This window comes from Aspergillus bombycis (assembly GCF_001792695.1).
Source record: "Aspergillus bombycis strain NRRL26010 chromosome Unknown contig00043, whole genome shotgun sequence".
Lineage (NCBI taxonomy): Eukaryota > Fungi > Ascomycota > Eurotiomycetes > Eurotiales > Aspergillaceae > Aspergillus > Aspergillus bombycis.
Window position 1 is genome coordinate 132,742 of NW_019170045.1, and position 26,238 is coordinate 158,979.

General features: G+C 51.1%; 11 protein-coding genes across 11 annotated transcripts; 6 read left to right on the forward strand and 5 right to left on the reverse strand.

Moving 5' to 3' along the window:
• Positions 1-419: 419 nt before the first annotated feature.
• Positions 420-2,507, reverse strand: ABOM_005587 (transcription factor domain-containing protein; the record flags this gene model as incomplete). Its single annotated transcript, XM_022532716.1, has 5 exons — positions 420-1,056; positions 1,121-1,456; positions 1,536-1,712; positions 1,783-1,946; positions 2,013-2,507. The coding sequence occupies 5 exons, from the start codon at positions 2,505-2,507 to the stop codon at positions 420-422; spliced, it is 1,809 nt and encodes a 602-aa protein (XP_022389110.1).
• A 1,399-nt stretch (positions 2,508-3,906) lies between these two features.
• Positions 3,907-4,572, forward strand: ABOM_005588 (uncharacterized protein; the record flags this gene model as incomplete). Its single annotated transcript, XM_022532717.1, has 1 exon — positions 3,907-4,572. The coding sequence occupies one exon, from the start codon at positions 3,907-3,909 to the stop codon at positions 4,570-4,572; it is 666 nt and encodes a 221-aa protein (XP_022389078.1).
• A 1,285-nt stretch (positions 4,573-5,857) lies between these two features.
• On the forward strand, positions 5,858-7,669 carry ABOM_005589 (GIY-YIG nuclease family protein; the record flags this gene model as incomplete). Its single annotated transcript, XM_022532718.1, has 1 exon — positions 5,858-7,669. One exon carries the CDS (start codon positions 5,858-5,860, stop codon positions 7,667-7,669), a length of 1,812 nt encoding a protein of 603 aa, XP_022389109.1.
• Positions 7,670-8,482: 813 nt separating this feature from the next.
• gmdB (general amidase GmdB) lies at positions 8,483-10,340 on the reverse strand (the record flags this gene model as incomplete). The annotated part of the gene is made up of 5 exons (XM_022532719.1): positions 8,483-8,595; positions 8,646-8,733; positions 8,783-9,643; positions 9,696-9,971; positions 10,035-10,340. 5 exons carry the CDS (start codon positions 10,338-10,340, stop codon positions 8,483-8,485), a joined length of 1,644 nt encoding a protein of 547 aa, XP_022389099.1.
• Positions 10,341-10,589: 249 nt separating this feature from the next.
• ABOM_005591 (DUF3237 domain-containing protein) lies at positions 10,590-11,252 on the reverse strand (the record flags this gene model as incomplete). Its single annotated transcript, XM_022532720.1, has 2 exons — positions 10,590-10,934; positions 10,992-11,252. 2 exons carry the CDS (start codon positions 11,250-11,252, stop codon positions 10,590-10,592), a joined length of 606 nt encoding a protein of 201 aa, XP_022389052.1.
• A 553-nt stretch (positions 11,253-11,805) lies between these two features.
• ABOM_005592 (NAD(P)/FAD-dependent oxidoreductase) lies at positions 11,806-13,407 on the forward strand (the record flags this gene model as incomplete). The annotated part of the gene is made up of 2 exons (XM_022532721.1): positions 11,806-12,438; positions 12,496-13,407. The coding sequence occupies 2 exons, from the start codon at positions 11,806-11,808 to the stop codon at positions 13,405-13,407; spliced, it is 1,545 nt and encodes a 514-aa protein (XP_022389098.1).
• A 277-nt stretch (positions 13,408-13,684) lies between these two features.
• On the reverse strand, positions 13,685-15,388 carry ABOM_005593 (putative acetylcholinesterase; the record flags this gene model as incomplete). The annotated part of the gene is made up of 3 exons (XM_022532722.1): positions 13,685-14,279; positions 14,336-15,139; positions 15,198-15,388. 3 exons carry the CDS (start codon positions 15,386-15,388, stop codon positions 13,685-13,687), a joined length of 1,590 nt encoding a protein of 529 aa, XP_022389051.1.
• A 430-nt stretch (positions 15,389-15,818) lies between these two features.
• On the forward strand, positions 15,819-17,410 carry ABOM_005594 (Zn(II)2Cys6 transcription factor; the record flags this gene model as incomplete). Its single annotated transcript, XM_022532723.1, has 3 exons — positions 15,819-16,134; positions 16,206-16,534; positions 16,592-17,410. 3 exons carry the CDS (start codon positions 15,819-15,821, stop codon positions 17,408-17,410), a joined length of 1,464 nt encoding a protein of 487 aa, XP_022389055.1.
• A 23-nt stretch (positions 17,411-17,433) lies between these two features.
• ABOM_005595 (GNAT family N-acetyltransferase) lies at positions 17,434-18,274 on the reverse strand (the record flags this gene model as incomplete). Its single annotated transcript, XM_022532724.1, has 2 exons — positions 17,434-17,748; positions 17,810-18,274. 2 exons carry the CDS (start codon positions 18,272-18,274, stop codon positions 17,434-17,436), a joined length of 780 nt encoding a protein of 259 aa, XP_022389056.1.
• Positions 18,275-18,909: 635 nt separating this feature from the next.
• On the forward strand, positions 18,910-20,995 carry ABOM_005596 (putative MFS transporter; the record flags this gene model as incomplete). The annotated part of the gene is made up of 8 exons (XM_022532725.1): positions 18,910-18,985; positions 19,035-19,114; positions 19,182-19,252; positions 19,315-19,606; positions 19,664-19,735; positions 19,787-20,479; positions 20,600-20,704; positions 20,762-20,995. The coding sequence occupies 8 exons, from the start codon at positions 18,910-18,912 to the stop codon at positions 20,993-20,995; spliced, it is 1,623 nt and encodes a 540-aa protein (XP_022389053.1).
• Positions 20,996-24,282: 3,287 nt separating this feature from the next.
• Positions 24,283-25,696, forward strand: ABOM_005597 (uncharacterized protein; the record flags this gene model as incomplete). Its single annotated transcript, XM_022532726.1, has 3 exons — positions 24,283-24,520; positions 24,639-24,750; positions 24,820-25,696. The coding sequence occupies 3 exons, from the start codon at positions 24,283-24,285 to the stop codon at positions 25,694-25,696; spliced, it is 1,227 nt and encodes a 408-aa protein (XP_022389054.1).
• Positions 25,697-26,238: the final 542 nt, after the last annotated feature.

Here is a 26,238-nt window from a genome sequence, read left to right on the forward strand (position 1 = left end):
ACCCGTAGGATCATGGATGGATATGTGTTGCTCTTTCCAATTGCGGTAATCACGTGGTCCATCCCTCGCCAGGTCACATGGAGTGCACATGATAAATCTCTCCAGAGATGGTATGAAGAGGTACCTACAGTGAGCTTGACCACGACGAAACACCCAGACATAGTCAGGTCAAATCATAACTGCGACATCACGTCGCCTCATTTGGGGATCTTACAATGCGAGGGGCTAATATACAACGGTGGTCAACAAACAAGGAGTAGCACAATCGCTAGACAAACGATGCGTGCGAGGATACATGTCTCTACCGGCGAAACCCAGGTTGCCCAGGGAAGGAACACCACGGAGGGCCGATTGATGTGACTACGGATGAACCACGGACAAAGCAGAAAGGGGACGACTACGGGGGCATGGAGACTTGATCAAGGCTCCCACCCGGCGTTCGGCGAGGACGGCCGACGCGGGTGGGAATTGCCGCGGTTCCCCAGACTCAGACGTTCGTACTTTTCCAGCATGTCACGGACCCCGGAGGCCGTGCAGTTCCAGGAACCGCCGGAGAAGGTTCCCAGGTACCGTTCGAGCCCGTCGGCATAGTCACCCCATCGATCCGGTAACGGGGGCCAAGGGTGACGTCCAAAGAGCTCCTTCACCTCGTCGAAGACTGCATCCGACTGTAGGACCCGCTCCTCTTGGTTTCGAGATCGAACCGACTGGCGGAACATGTGGAACAGATAGCGGCCCACTGGGGACCGACTGGCTGTGATGGAGAATGCGCTTGTGAGCGATAAGAAGTCGTGACTGAGGACGTCAAAGGAAGGGTCGTCGATCATGGTGAAGAGAGCAAGCATCATCGCATAGGTAGCGAACTGATGAGCGCGCTCCATACCGTATTCCTCCCGATGAATCCGTGCCAGAGCCGAAATCTCTCGCGCGGATGCGAGACTGATTGCGTTGGCAGCCTCGTCCATCATGCGTCGTTGGTCTTCGGACCCCAGGAAGAATGATTGGACACCGAAGCCATCCAGTGCCAGGCCAATCAGGAGTACATGATACCGCATCCTACACCCAGCAGTCCACCTGTTCAGTAAACGGCGGGGGCAGTGGTGACAGACGAGCGACGAACCTGAGTAGGAGCACATGCGGCGGGGGTCTCTTAACCACCTGGAAGCTATCCGGGAGGGCACGCTCCCACTGGCGGAGCTTATTGAAGAACACTTGTTTCTGTCGATATTGGTCCGTCTCAGTGGTGGTCTCATGGTAGAGGTGATGTGAGATATCACGGGCAAGATACGAGAGCTTGCAGGCTTCATCGAAATATTGGCTGAGCCATGACTGTCGCGGCCTTTTGTCAGTCGGATATGGAACCCATACGTCCCCGGAACCGGTCTCGTTCGGGTCAATACGGTCGAGACTGACGTTGGAGACCCGGCTCGGCTTCAAAAAGTTGGTATGAACCACCCTGTGGTCGCGGCGACATCAGTGTCGCGCATTCAGAAGGGCTGGGAAACACCGACAACCCTGAGTGGAGAGAGACCTACGTATCGACCTGGAATACCCCCCATGCCGTTCGCTTCACGGATGTGATCATTTCATCGGACAGCTGCAATTTGCTGAGATCGAGCGGCTCCCGGTTGATGATGCCAAGTGCCTCCGCCATCTCGATCGCAAGATTGAGCATTGTATAGCCGAGGTCGTCCTCTCCCGACATGGCGTATCTGGTGCCCATACAATGGACGGTCACGTTTACCCTCCGGATCCTTCCTGCATGGGGGAGTGGCTACCTACCTTTCATATAGGAGCAATGCCCCTTGCAATGACGCCAGCCGGACCCCGCCACCCTTTTCCAGTTGATGACTTGGGAGATATCGTTCCGCCTCGGCCAGGAAATTGCGTCCCTTGCTGGCGACGACCCCTGGCACAACATACGCTTCGGCGTACTGCGAATAATACTGTCCCATGCCGTGACGTTAGTATCACCCGTAACGTGCTAGGGAGGGGAGTAGAAGAGTCCCTACGCATGCGTTTGCGAGAAGAGCGTTGACGAGGAACGGGCTACAAAGGTCGGAGTCGACATTTCCAAGGGTCATATGGCGAATGAACGCTCTTTGATCAACGAAAGCATAGAAGGGATAGTCCCAAGTGAAATACAAGGATACTAGATGGGACACCAGATTGTCGTCGTTCGTCACCGTCGTCCACGGTTTGGCGGGGACGCGGAAGGGTGTAATATCACACAGATAATTGAGGTCCATAACCGTGGGCCGAGACGGTGGCGCTCCACTGGACACATTCACTTTCTCCCGGAGATGTTCAAGGCTACTGATGGCTTGATCATCGTGATCGGAGATCTGGATTTCATCCAAGGCCCGGTCAATGTAAGACCGAAGTTGTTCTGCGGACGAATCCGCCCGCAGCAAATCAAATAGGCCTTGGGCATGCGAGTCGTCTACCGATCGCATCACCTTAAGTAGATCATGGAGCAGGTCACGATGGTAACTCTGTTGCTCCATCTGGCGCGTCGTTCCCAGTCAAGAGAGGTGCTTCTCCGACTACTCATAGACAAGAATTCCTGACTAGATAGATGCTTTGGTCGACCACTACTTGATTGGATCTCCGTGTCAGTATTGCGCCCCTTCTCTAAAACTTGGCACTCGGATGCCTGCATAGTATCTGGTCTAGGTGTGTGTCCACACTTCTCGTGCGATGAGCGGTCGGTGGGACGTTTTGCCTGGTGAAAGGTTCGGACTTACCAGGAATATCCCTAGGGCAGGATTGCCCGCGAGTGAATGATGAGCGTGATACTGTACTAAATTATCCTGGCCGCACATCAGGAAAGCAAAGCCAAACGAGGCAAGGCGACCGAAGAGAAGGAAAAGAGGAAGTAGTAGAAGAGGGAGAAGAAGAGAAGAACATCCTCTTCTTAGGGCTGCGCCGTGCCTGACATGATGAATCATGACGTCACGGTCTCCGGCAGCGCAAACCCTTCGTTCGAAAGAAATCTTTGCTTTGCCTTCAGAAGCACTTCCAACCAGGCTGATTAGTCAGTCTGGGTCCTTGGCTATCGTCCGTACAGCCAAGAATAACAGGTTGCAAGCTCCGAACGGACAATTACCGGACCACCGTGAGAAGTTTCCCTGTCCGATACTTCCAATGAGGGACGTCACTGGAGTAGCTCCGTTCAGGTAGGGATCTACTTCGGGAGAAAAACCGGTCGAAGACCGGGTCGAACGACTTCAGAGGGCTCTTGTCATCGCATAGCGGAACGTGGCATACCCAATGCCCTAACTATGGCTATACGATTTCGCGGTTTGTGCCAGATGGAGGATTGCACTGCAGGGTTAACAAGCTGCATCCTGCAGCTCAGAGACATGGCGCTAAATATAGAATGAACTCGTACCACTGAGTCTCTTCGGGAATATGGTCGTTGCATTGAACGACAGTCACCCCGCTACTGCAGCTAGGCGGCCGAATGTCACGGCCGGGACCTCGTATTGGGGTTCAGTTTGGAGTCTCGGTGCAAGACGAGAAGGTGTTGGTGATGCTGAGATAATTGTGACCAAGCTTCGTGCTGAAGAACCGGATATGATCCCATTGCCAAGACCCGGCATTCGCCGCGGTCGCGCCAATGGTTTGGGCGACCCAAAGACAACTGTCTCGCGCCCCTTTTCACTTATTCGTTCGGTCTCAGCAGGAGAGGGTCCAGCGGGCTGACTTGCATCCCGCAAAATCCAGCCCACTCGCTCGAGCCACTCGTTCCCGACTTCTAGATTTTTGTCACAGAAGGTTCAATGCTACCATGGATGTCTATAAAAGGCGCCCTGATCGCTGCTCGGGCTTCCTGATCGCTCATCACAGACTCTCATCCCGCGCAGCCTCTCACTTATCTCAATTCACTACACTCGCTGAACCATGTTCTCGACCATCTTAACCAGCCTATTGGCGCTCTCCGCCTCGGTGACCGCTCGGTCTGTCGAGACACGATCCCTCACTCCTCGCTCTATTACCCCTCCCGAAGGATGTCCCATTCCGACCTGGACGGTCGACAACTTCCGCTGGTTCAATGGCTCCGATAGCTTGGACTGCATTCATAGCGAGGTCGACAAGAACGCGAAGGGCTGTCTCTGTGGCCGGGACTGGTGCGAGCCTAACCCGGACACGTGCAATGGCACCATGGTCAACGTTTGCTACACGGGCATGCCCAACTATCAGCCCTGGGGCTACGGCCCTCCCCAGACGCTGGCGATCGATTTTGAGGATGGCCTGCACTGCGGCGATACATACATCGGCTATCGCATTCACGACATTGCCCATGGCGAGTCCAACTGCGGATATGCAGACCGCAGCCTGGGCCGGATCGTCTCGTTCTACGGCAGCTCCAACGAGGCGACATCGACTGGCCGTATGGACTACGTGTTGGGCGGTGGCCATGCGCTGGAGTGCGCCAATGGTAGCAAGATTACCTACTCCGGCAGCACCGATTTCACGTTGAACTGCGTGCATGATGAGTTCTTCAATGCGACTTGTACTGCCGCGCCCTTTGAGGTGCCCGTGCTCAGTTACTCTTGGGTCAACTAAATTCTCGCGGGGACCTTCCCTTGTTACCGTGGGCCCCTCTGATCGCACGACGGAGACCCATCCTCGCAGCGCTGTGGCAATTGCGATAGGTGCAAAACTAGTCGCACTGATATCGGAGACCTTCCGCTGTTTTGTTACATCCCGCGGCGTGGTTGCCCGGTGACACCAGCCTTTTTCCCTTACGAGATATGGTTCCACGATGAAACCACGAGCGATGTAAATAGAACTGAATTAGAAATACATATTTGGCAATGGAGACGACCCTGAAGAGACCCACTTGCCCTGACGGCGTATCAGAGGCTTCCTGTGTACATCTATTCGGATGGGACCGGGAGATCCCGATCTTTCTTTCTCCTGCTAGTAATTTTTGATACTTAGTTGAAGCATCTCCGTAGGGACCGTCGGTAGATTTTTGCTTGTGGATCCGATAAGAGCGCTTGGCGGACCGAGAACCGAGATTTCATCCAGGGGTCCAGTCCAGTGGCTGAGCCCTACCTTGTTCCCGGTGGCTGGAGGTTGACCTTGAAACTGGGGAAAGGGGGAAAATAAAAATAAAAATAAGTATAGACATAAAAAGAAAAGGAAATCAAACTAACAACACAAAATGGAAAACGGAGGAAAAGGATGGAGAGGTAGCCAGGTATGGGGTAACCCTGCATAATTTTACCATTTGATCAATCTTGCCCAGCAGGTGAACCACGTTACCTTCCATATCGGGACTAACAGCAACAAGAAAATGAGAGAAAAAGGAGAAGAACTAAAAATAAAGAACAACAGAAAAAGGCGTGCGACGAAAGTGGTCATTGCCTCAGGCTCCTGAGAAAGACAAATGTTGCAAACAGAGCACGACTCGCAAACGTGCCTATTCGGGCCTAGCCACAGAGGACTTGTGATCTCTCCAATCGTACTGCTTTTTGTTTTTAGTCTTGTTACATCCCAAAGCTCAGCCACAGCGAGTCAATGCGGCATATGCGCCGGGGATCAGAACAGGCAAAGTGCGCATGCAAAGATATGCGACCAGTGTCTGAACTACTGCCCCGTGACCTCGACAACCATGCTCCAAGCCATATCCTGCCAGTAAACATGCCAGGACCCTTGCTATCACGCAAGGTCCGGGTTCGCGGCACAGCCTTCTGTCAGGGCAGGGCACTACCCAGGCTGTCATATGGGAATTACGGGCCCCCGGTCGCTTCGTGTATATAATAAGCACCGACAGGCCGTTGTCGTGGTGATACTACTAGTACATTACTAACTCACGCATCGCCTGATACTGTTTCCTCGACAAATGGCCTTCTCCACTCCATTGCGCTCCGATCCGCATTCCAGTCAGGCTGGGCCGTTCCCTGACCTTTCCCCAGATCTAGTTGGAAATTCCCCGGACGATGAAAGCGACTCCAACGCTCATCTTGTGGACGAGAGTCCCACGCGAGCTGCAGTGGTTCGACGGCAAGTGCGAGAGCTGTCGCGACAGAGCCAATCATCGTCCGCATCTGCCTCACCCAGAAACCAGACGGTACAGGCTTACCTCCGTGAAGGGACGAAAGAGACTTTGAACCGAAACCCACAGCGATGGCTTTTGGAGCATTACTCTCGAGGAGCGAAGGCACTCAATGGTTCACACCCCATCATATGTTCTAGTCAGACCTCGCTCGAGCGACCGACATGGATCCCGCCAAATGCGCCCTATATAGAAATCTCGGATGACGAGCGGGATGATGGAGTCTCTTCACCGGCAACACGTGTGGATGTCCCAACTACGACCGGTCAAGCCCAAGCCAATGGGCAAATCTCTGATTTGACGTCTGCAAATGTTGCACGACCTGACTCAGCTGATTCGTCAGACGATGAAACGCATGGATCAGAGTCTCCATTCTCTTCAGTGAGTCAGCAAGAGACACCAAGGACGGAGGTTTCCGATCCCGATCATGGATTAGAGCACCGACAAATTGGACCGGAACGCATCTCAGACTCATGTAGCACTGAGGATATTATATTCGCTATCCGCGATGTAATCTGCGGGTGGGGCGGAGCCCAAGAGACAGAATCCAAGAAAGGATATGCATACATCTTCTATGATCCATCAGCCCAGAGCCCGTGCTATAAAATTGGACACTCGGGAAATGTAAGAGTGCGCACTCAACAGCATCAAAGCAAATGTCAGCTACGGAAGTGGAGTTCCAACAAAAGCCCTGCGTTGCGAGACTACAGACTACTCGAGAAACTAGCACACGCTGAACTGAGAAATTTGCGGTGCAAGCCCAATTGTTTCTGCAGAGTGGAACACCGGGAGTACTTTTTGGGCAAGGCGGAGCATGGGCAGGATATCATCGATTCTTGGTCGCGGTGGCTTAAAAAGAATCCGTATAACGACGATGGGAACCTGAAGCCATTCTGGGTTGACCGGCTGCATGTATTTGTTGATGAGAATTCGGGCTTTTTTCACTGTACGGCCGTTGAAGACGACCGACACCACCCTGAAAGCAATGCTTGCCAGATGTGCCTCCGCAAAGGATGGCAGAAGTTCACCGACCCTACTCCGCAAGACATATTCGAGTATGATTGTCGACAAAAAGTTCCCTTTGCCTGGGGTTGCTGGCTGTTCCAGACTTGTTATAGTCGCTTTCCCTCCCATAAATCCAAGTTTGCCTACATGATTCACTGCATAGAAGTTGGGTGTCGGATATGGGAGGCTATATCGAGCATTCAACTAATTTTGGCTATGTTACTTGGAAAGGGTCTCTATCTCACGGTATGTTCGTTACGGCACCGCACATTCGATATTTCCAGATTACCCGAGTTTTACTTCGCATGCGCTGCAGCTTATCGCCTATTTCTCCTACTCATGGCCAACATGAATTCTGTCGATCAGACTTTGTCCAAGGGGGTCAAAAGAACTGCATCGCCTGCGAGGAAGTCTATACGCGTCATCTCGAAGTCACCTAGAATGCCCACACCGTCCTCGAACCAATCCCAGAGGACCACCAAAACCACACGGAAGACGCAGCGACCGGAGCAGCCACCCAATCTGGAGCTCTCCGGTGATAAAAGCACGCCGAAGAAAGAACACAGCGACGACACGATCGAGATCACCGGGTGAAGGCTTCCGACTCACCCCAACTTCGGAGACCCAAAGGGCGTAACATCTATCAAGGCTTCTCGTCTATGAGACACATTTCGAAATAGAGCAGGCTTTTGCCAAGCTGCAACATTCATGCGTCACTTGTTTCCTACAATATGACCACCTCGCACGAGGTGTGATAGGAATGACTAGCTTCGTGACATGAGGAGTGTTGTCACGTTGGGACAAGGCAGCTTCGAATGGCATAGCTATGGTATCTAGGATGTATCTGGACGATGTGCGGTCTTCTCTGTAAAGTAGAACAGCGGCTCTCGCCTCTGTACTACGGGCGGGAAGCCCCGGGACCCCCAGAGAGCGACTCATTCCCTGACCGGACAGCACTAAGTCGGGCCTTATAAGGTGCTGAACGTTAGGCATAAGAGGGCTGTCTACTGAGACCGATAGTGATTGGTATCTGCGGCAAGGTCGGGGCGCGAAGAATCGTGCGACAGCTTTCTAATCACCTACAGAGTCTCTTCTTCGGTTTTGGGCTTAGCGAACCTATACAAAACAGCTTCTGACCATAGGATCACCTAGTGCGGTGCAGGTATCGCGCTCCAGGTTCGACCGTCTTTCCGACAGAGATACAACGAGAACAGTCCACCGAGATAAAGGACCTTTGTGATAACGAACTGTGGTATGCGTTTACTAGTATGTCCACGTTATGATAATACGGCGCTATTTTAATGTATTTACCTTATCTGACAGAAAGTACGTATGTAGACACTATTGTATTCCAGGCTCCTGTTGTAACATCTGATGACTCGTGACATCCGTTAACAGGCTATCGTGTTACCGGATATCTTTGTCGATCAGTCGGGAAAAGAGAAGGCATTTCTCATCTTGGTGCCGAGGCGCCACGATTTGAAGAGCGCATGGAGCTCCATCAACGGAGTCAGGCTCATCTAGAATGAGTTAGGATAATCATTGTCCGCTGGCCTGTGTGGAAACCTACAGCTCGGTTGGACTCCATCATGTACTGGCATGGGATCTGGATCAAGCGACTTCGAGGCTTTGCTGTACGGCACAATGCATGCAGGATACTGGAAAGAGTTAGACAGAGGGGCTCAGCGTACCCAGTTATGAACTCACATCTAGAAGGTTCCAGATGACCGTGTACGGCGGCCATCCATATGTGTCGTGTGGCGTGGCCGTATTCTGGGCTCCAGGTGTTAGAAGAACATCTATGCCGGATTGGACCCATGTCCTGCGCCATGCCTCAGCGTAGGCCTTTCGTGCGTTATGGAGTCCGTCAATTATCTCAAAGACCCCTTCCTGATCTACAGGAAATGGGCCCGTGAACATTGGATTGGCTAACTTCGCCACTGATGCAACCAATGGCTCCCCGCTGGCTTTGATGTGATCGACATGTGGTCCATAAGTGAAATATTGAAAAGCTAGACGACTTGCATATGCCACGCCCCGTGAAGGCGCATGTTCCAGGCGTACTATTCTGTGTCCTTTCTTACCTAATTCTGTGATTGCTGACTCTATTGCACGGCGGACAGGAGGATGAATTGGGAATTGAGGATCTTCGCCGAGGACTCCGATCGTTAATAATGAGGGTAGATTGAGTGTCGTCACCCAGGGCGACCCAATTGTAGTCACGTCATATCGCCAGGGCTCAGCTTTGAGGACAGTTGACATGAACAACTCAATGTCGTCTAAAGACTGAGCCAGTGGTCCGGCCGCTGGCTTTATGCCGGGGACTCCCTCGATTGCCCCGGACACCTGTCCACCGAATGGAATACGGTCGGTGGTGGGTTTAAACCCATAAACACCGCAGCACAGCGACGGAATTCGGATAGAGCCTGCGATATCAGTTCCGACGCCCAGGATCGAGCCCCGGAAGGCAACGAGAGCCCCTTCACCACCGGAGGAGCCTCCGGCGGTCAGGTTGATATTGTGCGGGTTTAATGTACGGCCGTAGATATTATTGTCTGAATCGCCTGTCTAAGCATGGAGCGTCAGATGAGGCAATCGAGGACTCTGGGGACGCACCAACCATCATTGTCTGCGGGATATTGGTCTTAACATAAAGAACCGCTCCTAATTCAAGGAGCAGATCGACCAGAGCAGAGTTTGTCTCCGCTGGAGAGTTGTCTAAGAATGAGACATATCCCACCGTACTTTGAATGCCTTTGACGCAGAAGCTATCTTTGAGACTAATGGGTAAGCCGTGCAATGGGCCCATGACCCGTTTTTCTCGCGTCAGATAATCATCCAGGTATTGAGCACGCTCAAGCGCTCTGTCGAAAAAGTATTCTGTCAAGCATGATGTCTGTAACAAGGCATTAGCGTTATAGGTCACCCACATAGCAGTAACTGGGCCAATTGTGCTTACTAGTTGCTGGGCTATCGCTGCCCGCTTGCAAAAAGCTGTGGTCACTGCCAGCGAGGTCACCTCGCCCCAGGCAAGCTTTTGCAGCAGCTGTGTCGCAGTGTAGCGTTCTGTGATATCCAGCTCCTCCTCTGAAAGGAGTCCACTGTGGCGTGGGATATCTGCCTCTATGAGGTGGCCATTTGATGGGAGCTGGGATAGAAATGTGGCATTCAAAAGCCAATCTTGAGGAATCTCTCGTTCCAATTGTTTGCGCTTCTCCGCCACCTTGGTCTCCCAGTTGCACTCTGTCGAAGTAATTCCAGCCATCTCTGTTAGTCAATGTGTGAGATGTGAAGATAAATGTACCGGGCCAAGACACTCTATATAGCCGAATATCCTTAGTGCCAAGTTGCTCCGCGTGAGGAGACATTTACAACCCTTTACCAGCTGATGCGCGTCTACCTTCCGCATTGGGATGGTTATACCTCGGTTGATCGATTACAAGCTTATCTAGGGAGATGTGGAGGCAGTTCTTGATAACGCGTTGGAAGTTGAAGCCTAATAGTGGCCTATTGTTTAACAGACGTTCGTACGTGCCATCACGTCCTCTGGCTCAGAACCCTCGAAATTGGTCAAGTGATAGGCATCGATCAGGATGCGATCGTTCTCACAGCTCATCACTCCAACACACACTAAGCCGTTCAACCAGTTGTACTTTCCTGGTCCTGTTTCGATTCGCAGGTGTGAGAAGAACTCCACGTCGTCTTGGGTCACAGTGGGAGGGGGTCGTAGGGCTGGGTCCTTCTCGACCTGTTTCGCATACTCTGTGCCCGGGCCAGGACGGTAGAGGCCGTGTGCTCGGACGTAGAGATAACAGCCATCGTCGGTTTTGACCGTGTAATGTGCATCAAGGGTCATAGACTGACAGATCGTATGAGCTTCACTGGCTGGATCCTGGAGTATGACAAGCTTACTTACGTGGGTTCCTTCAATGACCGTTGCCCAGTCTGCTCCTCCCGGAAGGATTGTCCCTGATATCGACGGTCCTCTAAAGCTACCGCCGACAATATTTGCAACACTTCGCATCACCCCAGTCCCATGAGGCGCCCCGACGTTGATTTCCTCAGGATCAATGTTGCATTCGAGACGATAAATAAATGACAGCCCGGGACGCCGCATGGGTGGGCTGTTTGGGTAGAAGCTATTGCCAGGAGAGTCCGCGGGCTTTGCAAAAGTCATTGTGGCTGCTCTTGAGAGACTTTTTGAGTCAGAAGTCAAAAATGGTGATTTTGACCTTCCAACCCTTCTCTCAATTTGCGGTTTTATACACCTGTCAAGGGTGCCTGCGGTGACGCGGATGTTTGGCACAATGCATAATGCCGATATAAATGCATACGAGATCCTCACTAGCTATAAACGGAAGGTCGACGCCTAGAATATGCGCCGGCAGCGATGGGCGGCAGCTGGGCTCTCCACCCCACTTGGAGTACCAACATGTCCAGAAAGGCAGGTTGACGCTAGACAGCGGATGGTGAAGTGGCTCGACCGATATTATCACTCCAGAATGAGATTCTGTTACATTGCCGCAGTGCTACCGAACCGCCGTGAATGGTCCGAGAGTAGATATAGGATTAGGGAACGAGAGATGGAATACCCATCATCATTCTCCATGTGAGATACTGGGGCTTGTCTATATAACGTTATATTCACTGACACCTCATCTGTTCTCCGCCGTGTGTATTGAGTATTCTGCATCATTTTCTGTGGTCATTATTTTTCGCCTTTTTTTATCATGGCATACGTACAGGCTCTCCTCGCCGACCCCGGCATTTCCCTCAAGGACAGGCAAGATGCCCTCCGCCGTGTGTTCGCCGATCCAGGAATACCACGGCCACTACATGAGAGCACTTCCTCGTTTTGGCTCAAAGATCCACACCCAGAGCTGGCCAGTGTGCAATCACCGGAACTACCTCCAGAGGCTGACGTTGTAATTATTGGTTCCGGCATCACAGGTACCTCAATTGCACGCACCCTGCTGGAGGATCATGATCAGCGTGGAATGATCAACAAGAGGCCGGCAATTGTCATGCTGGAGGCACGAGACACTTGCACTGGCGCAACGGGTCGCAATGGAGGTCATATTCTGGAGACGGTTGAAGAGTTTACTGACTGGGAAGCACTCTATGGGCTGGAAGCGGCAAAGGCATTGATCCGGTTCCGGCTGGCCCATCTGGAGTCGATATTGGAGATAGCGGACAAGTATGGATTAACAAAGGAAACCCAGGCTAGAAAGGTGGAGTTTCTCAGTGTGCACTTCGACGAAGAAAGGTGGCGTCAAGCAGTACAATGTATCACACGGTTCAAAGCATGTATGCCTGCAGAAGCAGCTGAATGGAGGCTACTTGATAAGAGCGACATCCCTAAGGTTTGTTGTATCCACGTACCACTACAATAGTGGTTGAAGGTTGACAATAGATCTCAGGAATGGTGCCTTCCTCATGCCATTGGGGTTATTGCAGGACCAGCCGGAGCCCTATGGCCTTATAAGCTGGTCACCGGTTTGTTAGAAAGCTTGCGACAAAAGCATCCAGGAAACCTCCTAATCGAAACCAACACAGCGGTGACTCAAGTCTCCACTGACGGCACTTCACCTTTGCGGTATACCGTAGAGACACCAAGAGGAACCCTGCGCGCTCGGCATATTATCCACTGTACAAATGCTCACGTGGGACATCTTGTCCCCGAGCTAAGGGGTCACGTTTACCCAGTTCGAGGACAAATGTCTGCCCAAAACCCGGGCTCCAATTTTATCTGTCAGGCAATAGAGCATTCATGGCTCTTCAACTACGACCGCGGTTTCGACTACCTGACACAATTACCCCCCGGAGGAGACTCGGGTGAAAAGATGATGCTGGGCGGTGGCTTTGCTCAAGGTTGCAACGGTGGGCTTGCCGATCTGGGTATCGCAACCGACTTGGAGCTGAGCCTGCCTTGTGATATTCATCTATCTGGTGCACTGAGTGCGGTGTTCGGTCGTGCAAATTGGGGTCAGGTTGACGGTCCTTGCGTGGAGCAGATGTGGACGGGAAACATGGGATTTAGCAGCGATGGCCTTCCATGGGTTGGACAGCTACCATCGTCTGTGAGCTGTATTTCAGAAATGACAAAGGAGGATGGTGCTCAGTGGGTCTGCTGTGGATTTAGCGGAGAAGGTATGGTGCAAGCCTGGCTAAGTGGAGTAGCAGTGGCAAAGATGTTGTTGGCCAGCGACCGAAAGCACCATGTGAGGTCTGATTATTTGTCTTGGTTCCCAGAGCAGATGCTGGTAACGGAAGAGAGACTGAATAAAGCAGGGCTAACACGATTTGTCGGTGACCGGGCCTCAAATTTGTAGCCTGGTGCGTCGAATGTTGGTATGCCAAATACAGATTGCATCGATAGGTTACCAATTAACCACTGTACCCAGATACGGTCTGAAATGTGACTTGATTATCTTTTTCAATGTCGAGGTGACAATGTTTATCAGCATACCTTTATACATATTGTAAGTCGCGGTCTGCCTTCAGGCTGGATAAAAAATGATCCCATTTGCGGTGGATTAGCGCACTCATGTACAGTGATACTACCTGCTATGATGAATAGTGTCTCGGTTGGCCACCTCGATTCAAGTACTATGAACTATAATTCTTCCCCATGTTCATACGCTTGTTGACCAATGCGTCGACTCCGTTAAGCCATCGTCTCCAAGTCTCTCCATTATCCATCGCCAGCAGCCTTTTCATACGCGAGTATGACCGAGCTTCCTCATCGTCCTCTTCACTTTTTACCGCTTGGATTGACTCGGGACCCCATACTTTCCAGTGTCGTTCCGAACTTTCCCAGGGTGAATAGCCGTACGTGAATCTGACCCAAGCCTCGGCAAAGTCCCTCGCCATCACCCGCTCTTCGTTAGAGAGCTCATTGTCCAGGTTGCCAAACAGATAGAGAAGTTCATAGGCGTGATACGCGGTCCCCTCCAGTGCGTTTCTCAGTCGTGAACGCTGGTCAAAGTGATATGCGAACACATCTTTCTCCTGCGTCAGAGGGGTACTGGCAAGCACTGTAGCATAGTTGGGGATCTTGAAAATTGCATCACCGCACATGTGTTCTACCCGGCTGAGAAGGACATCCTTGGGTAGCTCAGGCTGTATCTCATACTCGGCTAAGACTTTATCAGTTTCATCCAGGGGCATGTGTTGACTTAGTATCTCTCGAATACTTGCAAAACTGTCGTTCAGTAGATTCAAGTGGAAGATAATCCCTTCGTGTAGGTGTCTCCTAACATCAGAGCTTCTATCCACTGCGGTGGCTCGTGTATCTCAAGCGGGTCCCGGTCATGGAACCAACCATCGAGGCATGGATTCCCTGTACCTGACAGAACACCTTGTATTATGGGAGTTGCGTTGGCTAGTTCTTGCTGGGGTATGCGCCGCAGACAGTCCAGCACGTCTAATTGTGCTGGATCTATATCGAAATGACGGCAGACGGCCCGGAACAACTGCTCGTGTTGCTCAATTGACCAAGCTGGAATTGAGACTGAGAGCCCGGACATGCAGACCGCACGGCGGAATGATGGAGGATGAGCAGCTAGCATTTGATTGCTAATGGAGATGCCACCTGCCGACTCTCCGACCGCCGTCACTCGATCAGAATTGCCCCCCAGATCGCCAATATAACGTTGAACCCATTCGAATGCCACTTGCTGATCAGTGAATCCGAAGTTTCCACAGCCTTGATAGCCATCCTGCTGGAGCTCTTGTTGGATTGCTGCACCGGCAAGAAAGCCACCTAATCCGACCCGATAGTTGAAGTTGACATAGACGATGGGCATCCCGACTTCCATACTGAGGGAAACGAGATTGACACCATCAAAGATCGGCAGGTTCGCACCTCCATACAGTAGGGAGCCACCATGTACGTACACCATGACCGGAAACCTTTGCGATCCGGGGGCACAAGGCAAGACGATGTTCATAACGAGTCCCGACAACTCGTCCGTTCGAGGTTCTCCGAAATGGGCCGTTGGAGGGACTGGTACGAGATCGTCCGAGTCATCCCCCTCAACCTTCGGTCGGGGACAGTCGCTCCTACAACACGTGTGTAATCAGCCATTGAGATCTACCGGAGCTTCTGCTATGGTCATACCCGAGTTTTGCTCCATCGTGGTAGTTGTTGGGCCACTGCATCATCAACTGCGATCGAGTCCACCGTTTCTTGAGGGAAGCATACGGTATGCCACAATACTGTTGCACCCCATTCGCATATTGAAAGCCTTCCAGTCTTCCGAGGGAGGGGAGAATGGTGGAGCATTTCGAGATGGGTGATCTAAATGACATACTGTTGCCGGGTACTCGTTGTGGCTTAGGGTTAGAGGAATATATATATATATGGCTAGGAAAGCGTGATGATGATACTGATCGACACTATATACACTATTTCTTTGAGACTGCGGATATGGCGCTGACGACTATAACAACCATAGTAATCCCAAGGATCTCTTCAAGTCATACATACAGCACCCCCATATCCAGTGGTTCTCGAGTTGAACCCGACGGACGACGAAACACGGAGGCCTCAGGTTCTAAACCAGATCAGGAAGGTGGACGCAACATCCAAGTGAACTCCACTCGGCTTGATAACCAAAACTCCACACTGGACGATAATCGCCCGCCCCACAATCCTTGTCCTGCCCCCCTTCCTGCGCGGTTTTAAGCCAGAAGCTCTTGATCGCAAGTGATCCTGACCATTTCCAGTTCCTTGCTCGGCATGTCGACCCCTCGCCATCGGTCGTACGACGGATGTTGGACCTGTAAACGGGTCAGGAGGAAATGCGACCGAGCCAGACCTACATGCAAAACGTGCAGTAGCCGTGGAGTCCCCTGTGAAGGATACGAGATAAGGCTGCGGTGGGGATCGGGCATTGCGTCGCGTGGCCGATTCACTGGCGCCGAAGAGCCAGTGGAGGCTTCTATCCCCCCTCGAGTCAAGGGGAGACGGCGCGATCTGAGTCGAGAAAGGCGCCGAAAACCTGCCAATGTCGCCAATAGTAAGGCCGAGGCAGACTCTTCTCATCTCCAGCCAGGTAGGGCAAGTCGTTGGACATGCCCCGGTCGCGTCTTTGTTCTTGGTAGCTCAGAACTAAGGTAGAAACAGTAGCCGAACGGACTGCCGACGTACGATCGACCGAACAAGATCGATTGTTTGAAGAGTTTCTTTCGTCCGGAATCAATGTCCTCCATTCGACCTCGGTCAACGATGCGCGGAATCTCCTCGAATCTAGACTGCCGACCTTGTCTCAACAGTCAAGCTCCTTGTACGCAATATGTGTAGCACTTCAGGCGTCCCTCACACCAAATGTGCAGCCTCACTTTTATGAACATTTCGATGTAGCCCTGAATTTGTTCCGCACAGAACTATCAAGCAATGTGACATACCTGGAGGATGGGACCTTTACGGCCGGGTTGCTGCTCTGCAGCATCGGGGTACGTTGTTGTATCAACCAATATCCCATGCCGCGCTAACAGTAGGTTATGTTATAGCTTATGCATGCCATGCCATGGACGATGCATTTGCATGGAATGTACGGCCTCCTTCAGGCACATGGACTTTATGGTCCGGGCGAGCGAACAGAATTCCGAACACACTTATTGGAAGTGATGGGAGTCATGGATCTACCAACGTTTACTGTTGGTCGAAGCACTTCTCTCAGCTTCTGGCGACAACATTGTCGCGACCGGGGTTCCTTGCAGCACCCCCTCGCTGATGAGATTGAAGTGGTTAGTGGTCTGCCGAGGTCGTTGTTAGATATTATCTCGTGTATCGGCCACGGGGCTACTGAGGAGGACTTTTGGGCCTGGCCGGGTAGCCCAGGTAGTCTATCCCAGCACCAGCTGTGGGAAGCATACCGACTAGCCGGGATGTTGGCTATCAGATATGGCCACTTACTTTTGGTTCCACAACCCAATGGGACGTTGCTTGGATCAACCGTGCCACCAAACGGTGCCAGCAGCCGCCCCCCGATCCTACCCTCCACTACTGTTCTCGTATCCCGAATTTTGAGCCACCTAGACGCCATTCGTAGAGCGTTTACGGAGACAGAGGGTGCTGGGTCATTGATTTTCAACGCGATCAAATATCCTGCCTTTATCGCAGGGCTACAGACAGACATCATCAATGCGCAACCTGAACTAAAAGATGTCCTTCGATGTTGTCTGTCCACATACGACCATCCACATGGATTTGAGAGAGATTTCGAGCTATTATTAGAGGTTCTTGAGGAGTGGTGGGTACACCATCATGACATGGCAAACGCACACGAACTCGCTTTGGCTCGTGGAATGGAAATTGGACTTCTCTAGCTGAGCACCTATGGCATTGGCAACTACCGTGAACTGCTTCGCCGTAGCATAAACCAGCAACTGACGGCTCCACCACTGTCAGCCAACTCGACCTCCTCGATGACTTCAAACCCAAGTGTGCTGTAAAATCCGACATTCCGCTCAGCGGTACATTCCAGAACAATTGGCCTATGGCCCACATAGTCCAAGATGCGCTCCATCATAATCTTGCCTAAACCTCGCCCTTGAAGGGAGGGATGGACTGCCACGACCTCTAAATACCAAGGGTCTTGGATATTATATCGGGTTGCGATCCTCTTCAGCGCCGTGTCATGTGCATCAAGCAAGATTTCGACGCGCTGCAAATGTTTAGAAATACCGATTCGATCCCCTGAAAGGGGTGGAACGATAGCCACGTACCTTTTCGTCAGCTCCGTTGTCTGAGACCGGATCTAACCAGCTCAGAAACCACAGTTTCACGGCAAGGGTGATCTTTTTCCATGTCCATGTTTGTCGGTTCTTTGGGGGAAATAATAAAGCCACCGTTCCCGCACCGGACCCGTTATTCCCACCATTTATTTCGCCGATAGAGGTTGGGGGATCTTTTTGCTGACTACGTGTCGGAAATCCCTCCGCCAGCTGTAGCGGTGATGTAGATCGGAGCACGATGCCTTCTAATATTGCTTGTTGTACGCGACGATATTGCCATTTGTTCGTCTCATGCTGTTGCGTCGACCAGGGGGCTGCACTAGGACGCAACCATCGGATCAGAGGATCCCCAACGAACGAAAGGGTTATCGTTTGAGCGACCGCCGATACGGATGAAGGATCTAGATAGGAGAGTAGTGAGTATACTGTGTTGGCCGGTATGGCTTCGGATAACATGGGGCACGAGCTACCGTCTTGTGTTTCGAATAGAACTAAGGAGGCTTTTCTGGCCATGTGACCCTAGGTTCGAGATTGGAATCTATAACTGGGGCACGATGTTACTGTTCTCTGAAACGAATCTTGCTGTATGCAGAACCCTCTATCAGTCGAGTACGGCTTTCGTGTATATCGTAGATGCCGAAGTAGGGCTCCGGCCTTTATCAAGGCGCATGACACTGCTATTTATCTTGAACCCTACGAACTCGGCGTAAGGAACAAATGGAACAATAGCTCTGGGTGATTTATTCGAGGCCGCTCGATGAAACGATTCCTTTTTAGGCAGGTCGACCCAGCGTCAGCTTTTTGAGTCTGTTCCTGCACGAAGTAGGTTCCGTTAACCTTCGCCGAGACGTGTATAAGCTGGCGTTATCAGACGCAGATCTTTATTGGCTTCCCCGCATTTCAATGCTCGCGGTTATGGCATCGAGCTCTTATCAGCCATGTCCTAGTGGTAAGCGGGCGAGATAGCACTACCAGCGAAGCCATGGAGCAGATCGTTTATCATAAGCGGCTGTCCTCGAGGGAATCAGAGATCGAACAGCACACAACTTCAGTTTCCAGTAGATACCACGTCTATTCCGCAGCAGATATTGATGGCAAACGGCGACGCGTCCGACATTTCTCTAACTGATCATGATACTCCCCCAGGGACTGTTCTTCTTATCAAAGGTAAGGATCCCCTTTCTACCTCAACAGAGCTTCTCTGACATACACATAGATGATATCAGGGACGAGGCTGAGGGACGGCGAGAGATCGTCCTCAGTCCATTACCGTCCAGTGACCCTAACGAGCCATTGGTAAGTCTGCCCCCCCCCCCCCCCCCCCCCAACAGAAAGGAACGCCGTCCACTGAGAGGGAATACAGAATTGGAGCACTGCACGCAAGGCATGCAATTTCATGCTCGTACTAGCAGTAACGTGCCTGGTCTTTACCGCGTCTGTGATCCCGCCACATAGGATTTACCAGAACGAATCTCTGACCGGGTTTCGTCGAGTAGGCTCTCTATCCAACAGATCTTCTGGCAGTTGATGGTGGTCGATTTACACGTTACTTACCCACAACTAAACAATGCCATGTCAGTCAACTTCGTCGGACTCGCCATGGGATGCGTATTGTTCATTCCATTCGCGAAAAAGTTTGGCCGAAGACCAGTGTACCTAGCCTCGACCGCGTTGATGCTCGTTACCTCCTTTTGGGCAGCAGAGATTAGCACCCTCGCAGAGCTGTATATCACCAACCTCTTACAGGGCCTCGCTGGGGCAACGAATGAGGCTATTGTCCAGATTACCGTAAGCTAGCTTGCCGCTACTCCCCAAGTGCCATGGGCTTACAGGTCTCACTCTCAGATCGCAGACCTCTTCTTTGTGCATCACCGTGGCGGAATGAATGCGTTATACATGACCATGATGATGATTGGGGTAAGACTCCCTTCACCACCTCTCGTATCAACTGTACTAAAATGGTGTTAGAGCTTTCTCACCCCTATGGCTGCCGGGGCTCAAGCGACAAGACAGGGCTGGCGATGGTCCTACCGTACTTTGGGTATCTTCAATGCGGTTCTCTTTGTACTTTTTATCGTCTTCTACGAAGAGTCAAAGTATACCGCTGCCATTGAAGGAGTCACGCCTGCCGCTGGGCCTGCGCAGCAAATTCCAACCGATGAGATGGGCAACAAGGCACCTGTCAAGGACGCCACCAGACTTCAGGAGCGTAGGGCGAGTAGCCCTCCATTAGACCACATTATCCCTATGAAGACATGGGCACAGAGATTGTCCTTGGTAACTTACACACCAGAGCCCATCTGGCCATATTTCTATCGCCCCATCGAGATCCTGTTCACATTCCCTGCAGTCCTCTGTTGTGGTCTGCAGTATGCATGCGGAGTGATATGGCTTACAATTCTGTCAAGTGTGATCGCTCTCATATTTCCCCTTCCACCATATGAGTTCACCCCGGAGCAAATCGGTTACATGAGTGTTGGTCCGTTTGTCGGTAATTTGATCGGCTCGTTTTACGGCGGCTTCCTTGGAGACTGGTCAATCAAATATTTTTCTCGACGGAATTCCGGATACTACGAGCCAGAGATGCGCCTGTATATCCTACATCTCCCGGCAGTTGCCCTCTGCGGTGGTCTCATTATGTTTGGAGTAACCGTTGATAAAGTATGTCTCGCAGAGTCGAGCTCCCCTTCTTTTATTCCCTCCAATTCATCGCTGTTGAGTTTGCACTGTTTTTCCTTTTCTGTCCAGCCAGCAGGTTCTAACATTTAGCATTGAACTTAGGGCATGCACTGGATTTTACCCAGTATCGGGGGAGCGCTCTTTGGCTTCGGACTCGGCAGTATCAGCGATGCATGTCTCACGCTCGTCATCGATAGTTACATGGAGGTTAGTCGCAGCCTGAATTTGCCCCCCGCTGCTGATCCATACTAAACTAGTGAACAGATCACAGGTGATGCGTTCACGGGCGTGGCTTTCCTTCGAAATGCTTTTAGCATTGGGATACCATTTGCCATTAGTCCTTGGATCGAACATAGCGGCTTGACCAAGATGTTCGTCGCCTGTGGGTTTATCAGCCTGGGAGTCACCATGACATTATTGGGCATGGCCATATACGGCAAGCGCATTCGATCTGCGACCGCGAAGCGATACCAGGAGATGTCTGGCAGGAGTGGTTGACTTGTAGGCCATGACATGGTAACATTGAGGACCTGCCGGTTGTTTTCGGTTGACGTTACGCCGATGAGGTCGTAGATATGGCGCCTACAGGAGATATGCAATTTGACAACAATGTAGACATAAGCCTTTGGGTACTACTGTGGGAACTAGTATGATGAGGGTTGGAATCACCTCTTACGGACAACTGAACCATCGACAGGATGAACAAGACACAAACTCATGGATCCCTGCTCTCTTTCAAATTTGCATTCGCTAAAGCCGGTACAATATGTGATACAATTCCGCTGGACTATGATATTGAGAATACCCCTGGTATAGCCACGGCTAGAGTAGTAGACAGGTTAGCGGTTGACCTTAGAGCGTTAAGTTCGAGCACCGACGTCCGTTTGGAGATATTTAGCGTACATACTCGTGCCATTGACACGCAAGTGGCTTGAAGAGCCACACTGGAAATTACCATTGGTCGTATACTACGGCGAGCGTTCAAAACGATGAAACGTCTGTGTCAGACTATCGTAGGCTGAAACATGACATTGTCGGAGTCTCGATGACCAACCTCCTTTCTCCCTGAGACCTACTTCAGTACCTTGATCAACGGCTCTTGCTTACAGATCTAGTAAAGACCTCCCATGATAGTAAAGGTACTCTAAAATCATCCATTTTGAGACTGGTACGGTATTACCCGATAGAACACTGTCCCAACATGTAACATTCGGCCAAAGGCAATATCTCAAGACACACTTTCCGTTCGATAGCCAATACCTGCAGCTGAGGATACATTGGCTGACACCAGCGGCAGAAGCATTATGCTTGTTTGGGAACGCTGCAATCCGCGGGCTCACCAGGCTGCGACGAGTCAACCCGGCAGGATCCCTCCGTGCACTTCCAGGGTTAATACATATACTGGGTAGCAGGCGACTGCCAGAAGACTCTCACCTTATTGAGGCACTTGTGCGTAGCCCAACGATTCCCAGTTTTTATTTTGCAGGTCGTTTTACGTGTCCTGGGGTCGCATACCTTCCACATATTAGCTGCGGGATGTATATTCGCCCACGGTAGCATGACTTACACCGTATTGCATCCAATGCTGTCCCAGCAGCTTGTTATCATTCGGTCTGACAGTGTTGTCACTGGGTCTGTTGCCATCACCTGGGGGTGAGACCACAATTTCAGGAGGGGCATTTGTATTCCGGTGAGCCCCAGATTCAACTGCAGCAAGAGCAACTGCAGCGAGGGCTACTAAAGAGACAAGACTGGCTTTCATATCGCAATAATTCAAGCTGGTTGAAGTAGAGTTTGTAGAACGCAAGATGAGAGAACGAGATAGATGGAGAAATGAACGACGTACGTCGTGTTGTAGTGGGAGACGAACAACCCTAAATAGCAAAGTTGGGATGACCAGTATTGCCCGTGTGTATCCCGATTCAGGGGATGCAGCTTTTGAACGGGGCACTCGAAAGTTTGTACCTTCCTTATGAAAAGCATCAAGCCAGCTGAACTTTATGTAATTGTACTACACGATTAATTTGGTGTACCCTGCCCAGCAAATACCAGCATCTGTGCTAGTTGAACAGGAAACCAAAGTTTGACGCCCGGTACAACCACTGCTTTATGGCCCTTTGTCCAAGCGTCCAACCCGTCGCGCTTGTCGGGCGATGGCCCATGTATCACCCTGTAGTTAAGATCAAGAAGCCCCAGCGTTGCGACATCGGTCCTACAGACCACTTAAGGACTATCTGAGATCGATCTATGCAGTCTGGTAAAGACATTGAGACTGAACATATCATGGCTATGGGGTCGGTACCTAAGCATGACTAATGATGATGAGCAAGATGCGACGGCGCTCGATCAGACTGCAGAGCATGGAAAGGACCAAGTTGTGCGGCGATTGCTGGCTAACGGTGCGCAGGTTGAGGTGAAGGACTTCTAGAACATGACGCCCGCGGGTTATGAGACAACTAAGGTGATTCTCGATTGGAAAGGCTCACGCACATAGTTTCTGACTCCTAACACGGGGGCACTGACATTAGACGTGACCATGGACACGCTGGGTGAACCAAAGCAGATGGTCAAAGTGTGTTGAGCTGAGTCTGGGTATTGGAATCAGAGGATTGCCCATCACATTGGACAGTAGATGGCCCTATAGAAAGGCTTTCATGAAAAGATCCATGCCGTACAATGTACGACGCCAAGACAACAGAAAAAGAAACAACAGCGCGATTTAAGCAATCCTGAGCTCCCCAAGTTATGTCGACCTTCCACTAGTAAGCCTAGAATTATCTTTGCCGCTATTTTCGCGCCAGATGATCTTGGCACAGAAATGAAGTCGTCTAGTCTGTGACAGGATCTACAAACCGGTCTCGCACTGAGTGGGACTCGGTGCGGTTTCATTCCGCGGGTGCTCTGTAAGCAACAGTGCTGCTTGGAAAAGTATCTGGATTTGAGTATTCGGTGGGTCCCTCATGTAACCTCAGCCACACTGTGTTTCACGGACATTCTAGGTTGATGAGATCCACTTGGGGTCTAACTGTATGCTCAACGTCAAGAATACCGAGTCTGGAAAAGCCTGGCCGTGAGCCGCCAAATAGGGCAGCCTTCACGCCAATACTCTACTAGTACTTCTTTCCCTAGAAAGCAACGGGCCCAACTGAGGGTGGCTATACCCTTCTACTAGCTTTTGATCACTTCAATGAAACCAATCCATTCAAGTGTAGCAGGTGATATAAGATACACAACCATCACTGCCAAAGATTCGGGACAGTGGAGCTAAATGTGGTAGAATGATAATCTTCGGCTTCCCGGAGTTCAACCCAATCGTATTTGCCAGTATAGCCCAGGGTTTCGAGACTAAAGAGTAGGTGTAGCAAAATTCACGAAAGGATTGATTCATATTGTACTCCGTACGTAAAGTACGGTGAAACTTCAAACGTCGCTTTTAGCTATTGCAGCCTAAGCCTTGCCATGGAAATGTAAATTGCTTGGTCACATTATTGATACCAGGATGGCCTTAGTAGTTTCCAAGCTTCTAGAACCAGGGTCTTGCAGTGTAGCTAGCGCCCAGCAGTACAATATGGGTTAGGGTCCTTGCTTGGCGTGTTGCATGCTCAACCTTGGGAATGGTCTGGAAGTGGAATTGCGACGCTGAGTCCATAAGTTCATTGCATTCGATCTCTGGAACTGCACACATATAAAGCCGGGCCTGGCAAGGTGTCGTCGGACCAATCTTCTATACACATGATCAATTTTCAAGCCAATACCTCACCCGTTTGCCCAAATCAATGTCCACCATGAGAGAGTCACTTCAAGCATTCGTCTTTTCGATGCTCCTGCTTGGGTGCAATGTTGCTCCCACACACGCTAGAATCCCAGCATCTGCTTTCAGAAGTGGGCGGTTGCGTTCCTACAACAATACGCCTATATACAACCCAGGTATTCATCATAGCCAAGGCCCAGATGCGTTGGGCAACCTCGGGACTCATAGCCCAAGTGGTAATGACGTGCCTAGCGTATCTACTCTATCCCACGGTAAGTCTAAGAGCAACAGAGGTGGTCTCTGGGGCCGTGTTAAGATGTGCCTCCTGTGAAGCCTTTTGCTGAAAAAGGAATGGCTTCCCTTCCCATGTACAAGCTAACTGTGTCGCAGGTGCTGCGAATGCTGGATGCCCTTCTCTCACGGGGAACATCACCGTGGATGCCTACCAATTGTACCCGGAGCATGCTGACTTCAATGAGGACAACTGTCTGGTCTACCTAAGGTACGTGCTACTAGAAGAGCCGTTATTCAGTACTGGGCATGGACTGATGATGTACTGTTACGCCTGTAGTGCCCTCTATAATAGTACGGTCGCAGTTTACGATCCTTACAAGGGGGAACTAGTGGATACTATACTGCTTCCAGGCCTCTCTGGAGACCCGGTGCTTCACATGAGTGGCGTGGTGGTGGATCCGCAAGGCCTACTCTCGGTCATCGTGGATGCCGGCGCTGCCTTTGATACCCAAGGCCAAGATATTTCAGGCGACAATTTCCTGGTGAAAGTTGATCCCCGTCATGGCCAGGTCCTTTGGAGAAAGAACCTCACTGAGGTAACGAATGGCGTCTACGGCGGCTACCAAGACGCTGCCCATGATGCTCACGGAAACACCTTTGTGGTGGGAACTTTCCCGGCGAGCATCATCAAGGTTGGTCCCAATGGCTCAACTGCCACTCCTTGGTACTTGCAGCCTCAGCCCAACCAAACGGTAACCGGCCTCTCGGGACTTGCTGCCCGTGGTGACATCCTGCTTGGTACGGATGGCTCGGATGGACAGCTGTACCGTTTTAACATGACAGAGAGAATGGGACACAAGGTCCACGTTCCACTAAAGGGCAGCAATGCGACCAGAATCGGCAATAGCCTGGATGGAATCCTTCTGCCAAAGCAATTCAACGGCACAGTGTTGCTGGTCTCTGACACCACTGATGGAACGGTTGTTCTCCGTTCCGCTGATGGACTGTGGACTAGTGCGGAGATGGTGGGAACAGTTCCCAATGTGTATGTCTCTCAAGATGGATTCTCGGTGGACAACGTGGAGATTGGCGGCAGCCTCTACTCGGTCACTGAATTCTTCCTTGACGAGAAGGTTCCGGGGACTCTGGCAGGGAACAGAACGCAGTTTCCCTTGGTTGATATCACGCACCAAGTGCTGGAATTGCTAAAGTAATCAGAAGGCATGGGTTTACAAGCGCCACGTCTCATTGCTCCAGGTATGACCTTTCGAATTGAACTAGGCATCAAATGCCTTTCCGCTAGTTTTTGTTTTCATGTCATTTTATGTACCATTGTGTGTGTTAGACTTAATAGATAGATTATTGGGCAGTAAAGGTTACAATGGTCCGAGCCATGTCAATTTCCTTCGTTTGTACGTATATATATCAAGCCTGTCGTCAACTCTAGAGCATACTAAGGAGTACGTCTTGACGGAAACTAATGCATTAACACACATGACCCAGAAACCCCTACTAGAAGCGTTGAGCAGTTTCCTCCTTGACCAACATGCGAAGAACCCATAGATTAGTTGAGAACACGATGCGATCATCCTTCAAACTACTGTTTACTAGCGCCCACCCATTTGTGATTCTTTTACTGATATTTGAAAACCACCAAGATAGAGATAAAAACAGCGTACATATAGACAGATCCGCGGTCTAAAGGGGGCGGTGCAAACATGGAATTGACACGCCACATCAGTTTCGACGGGATTGG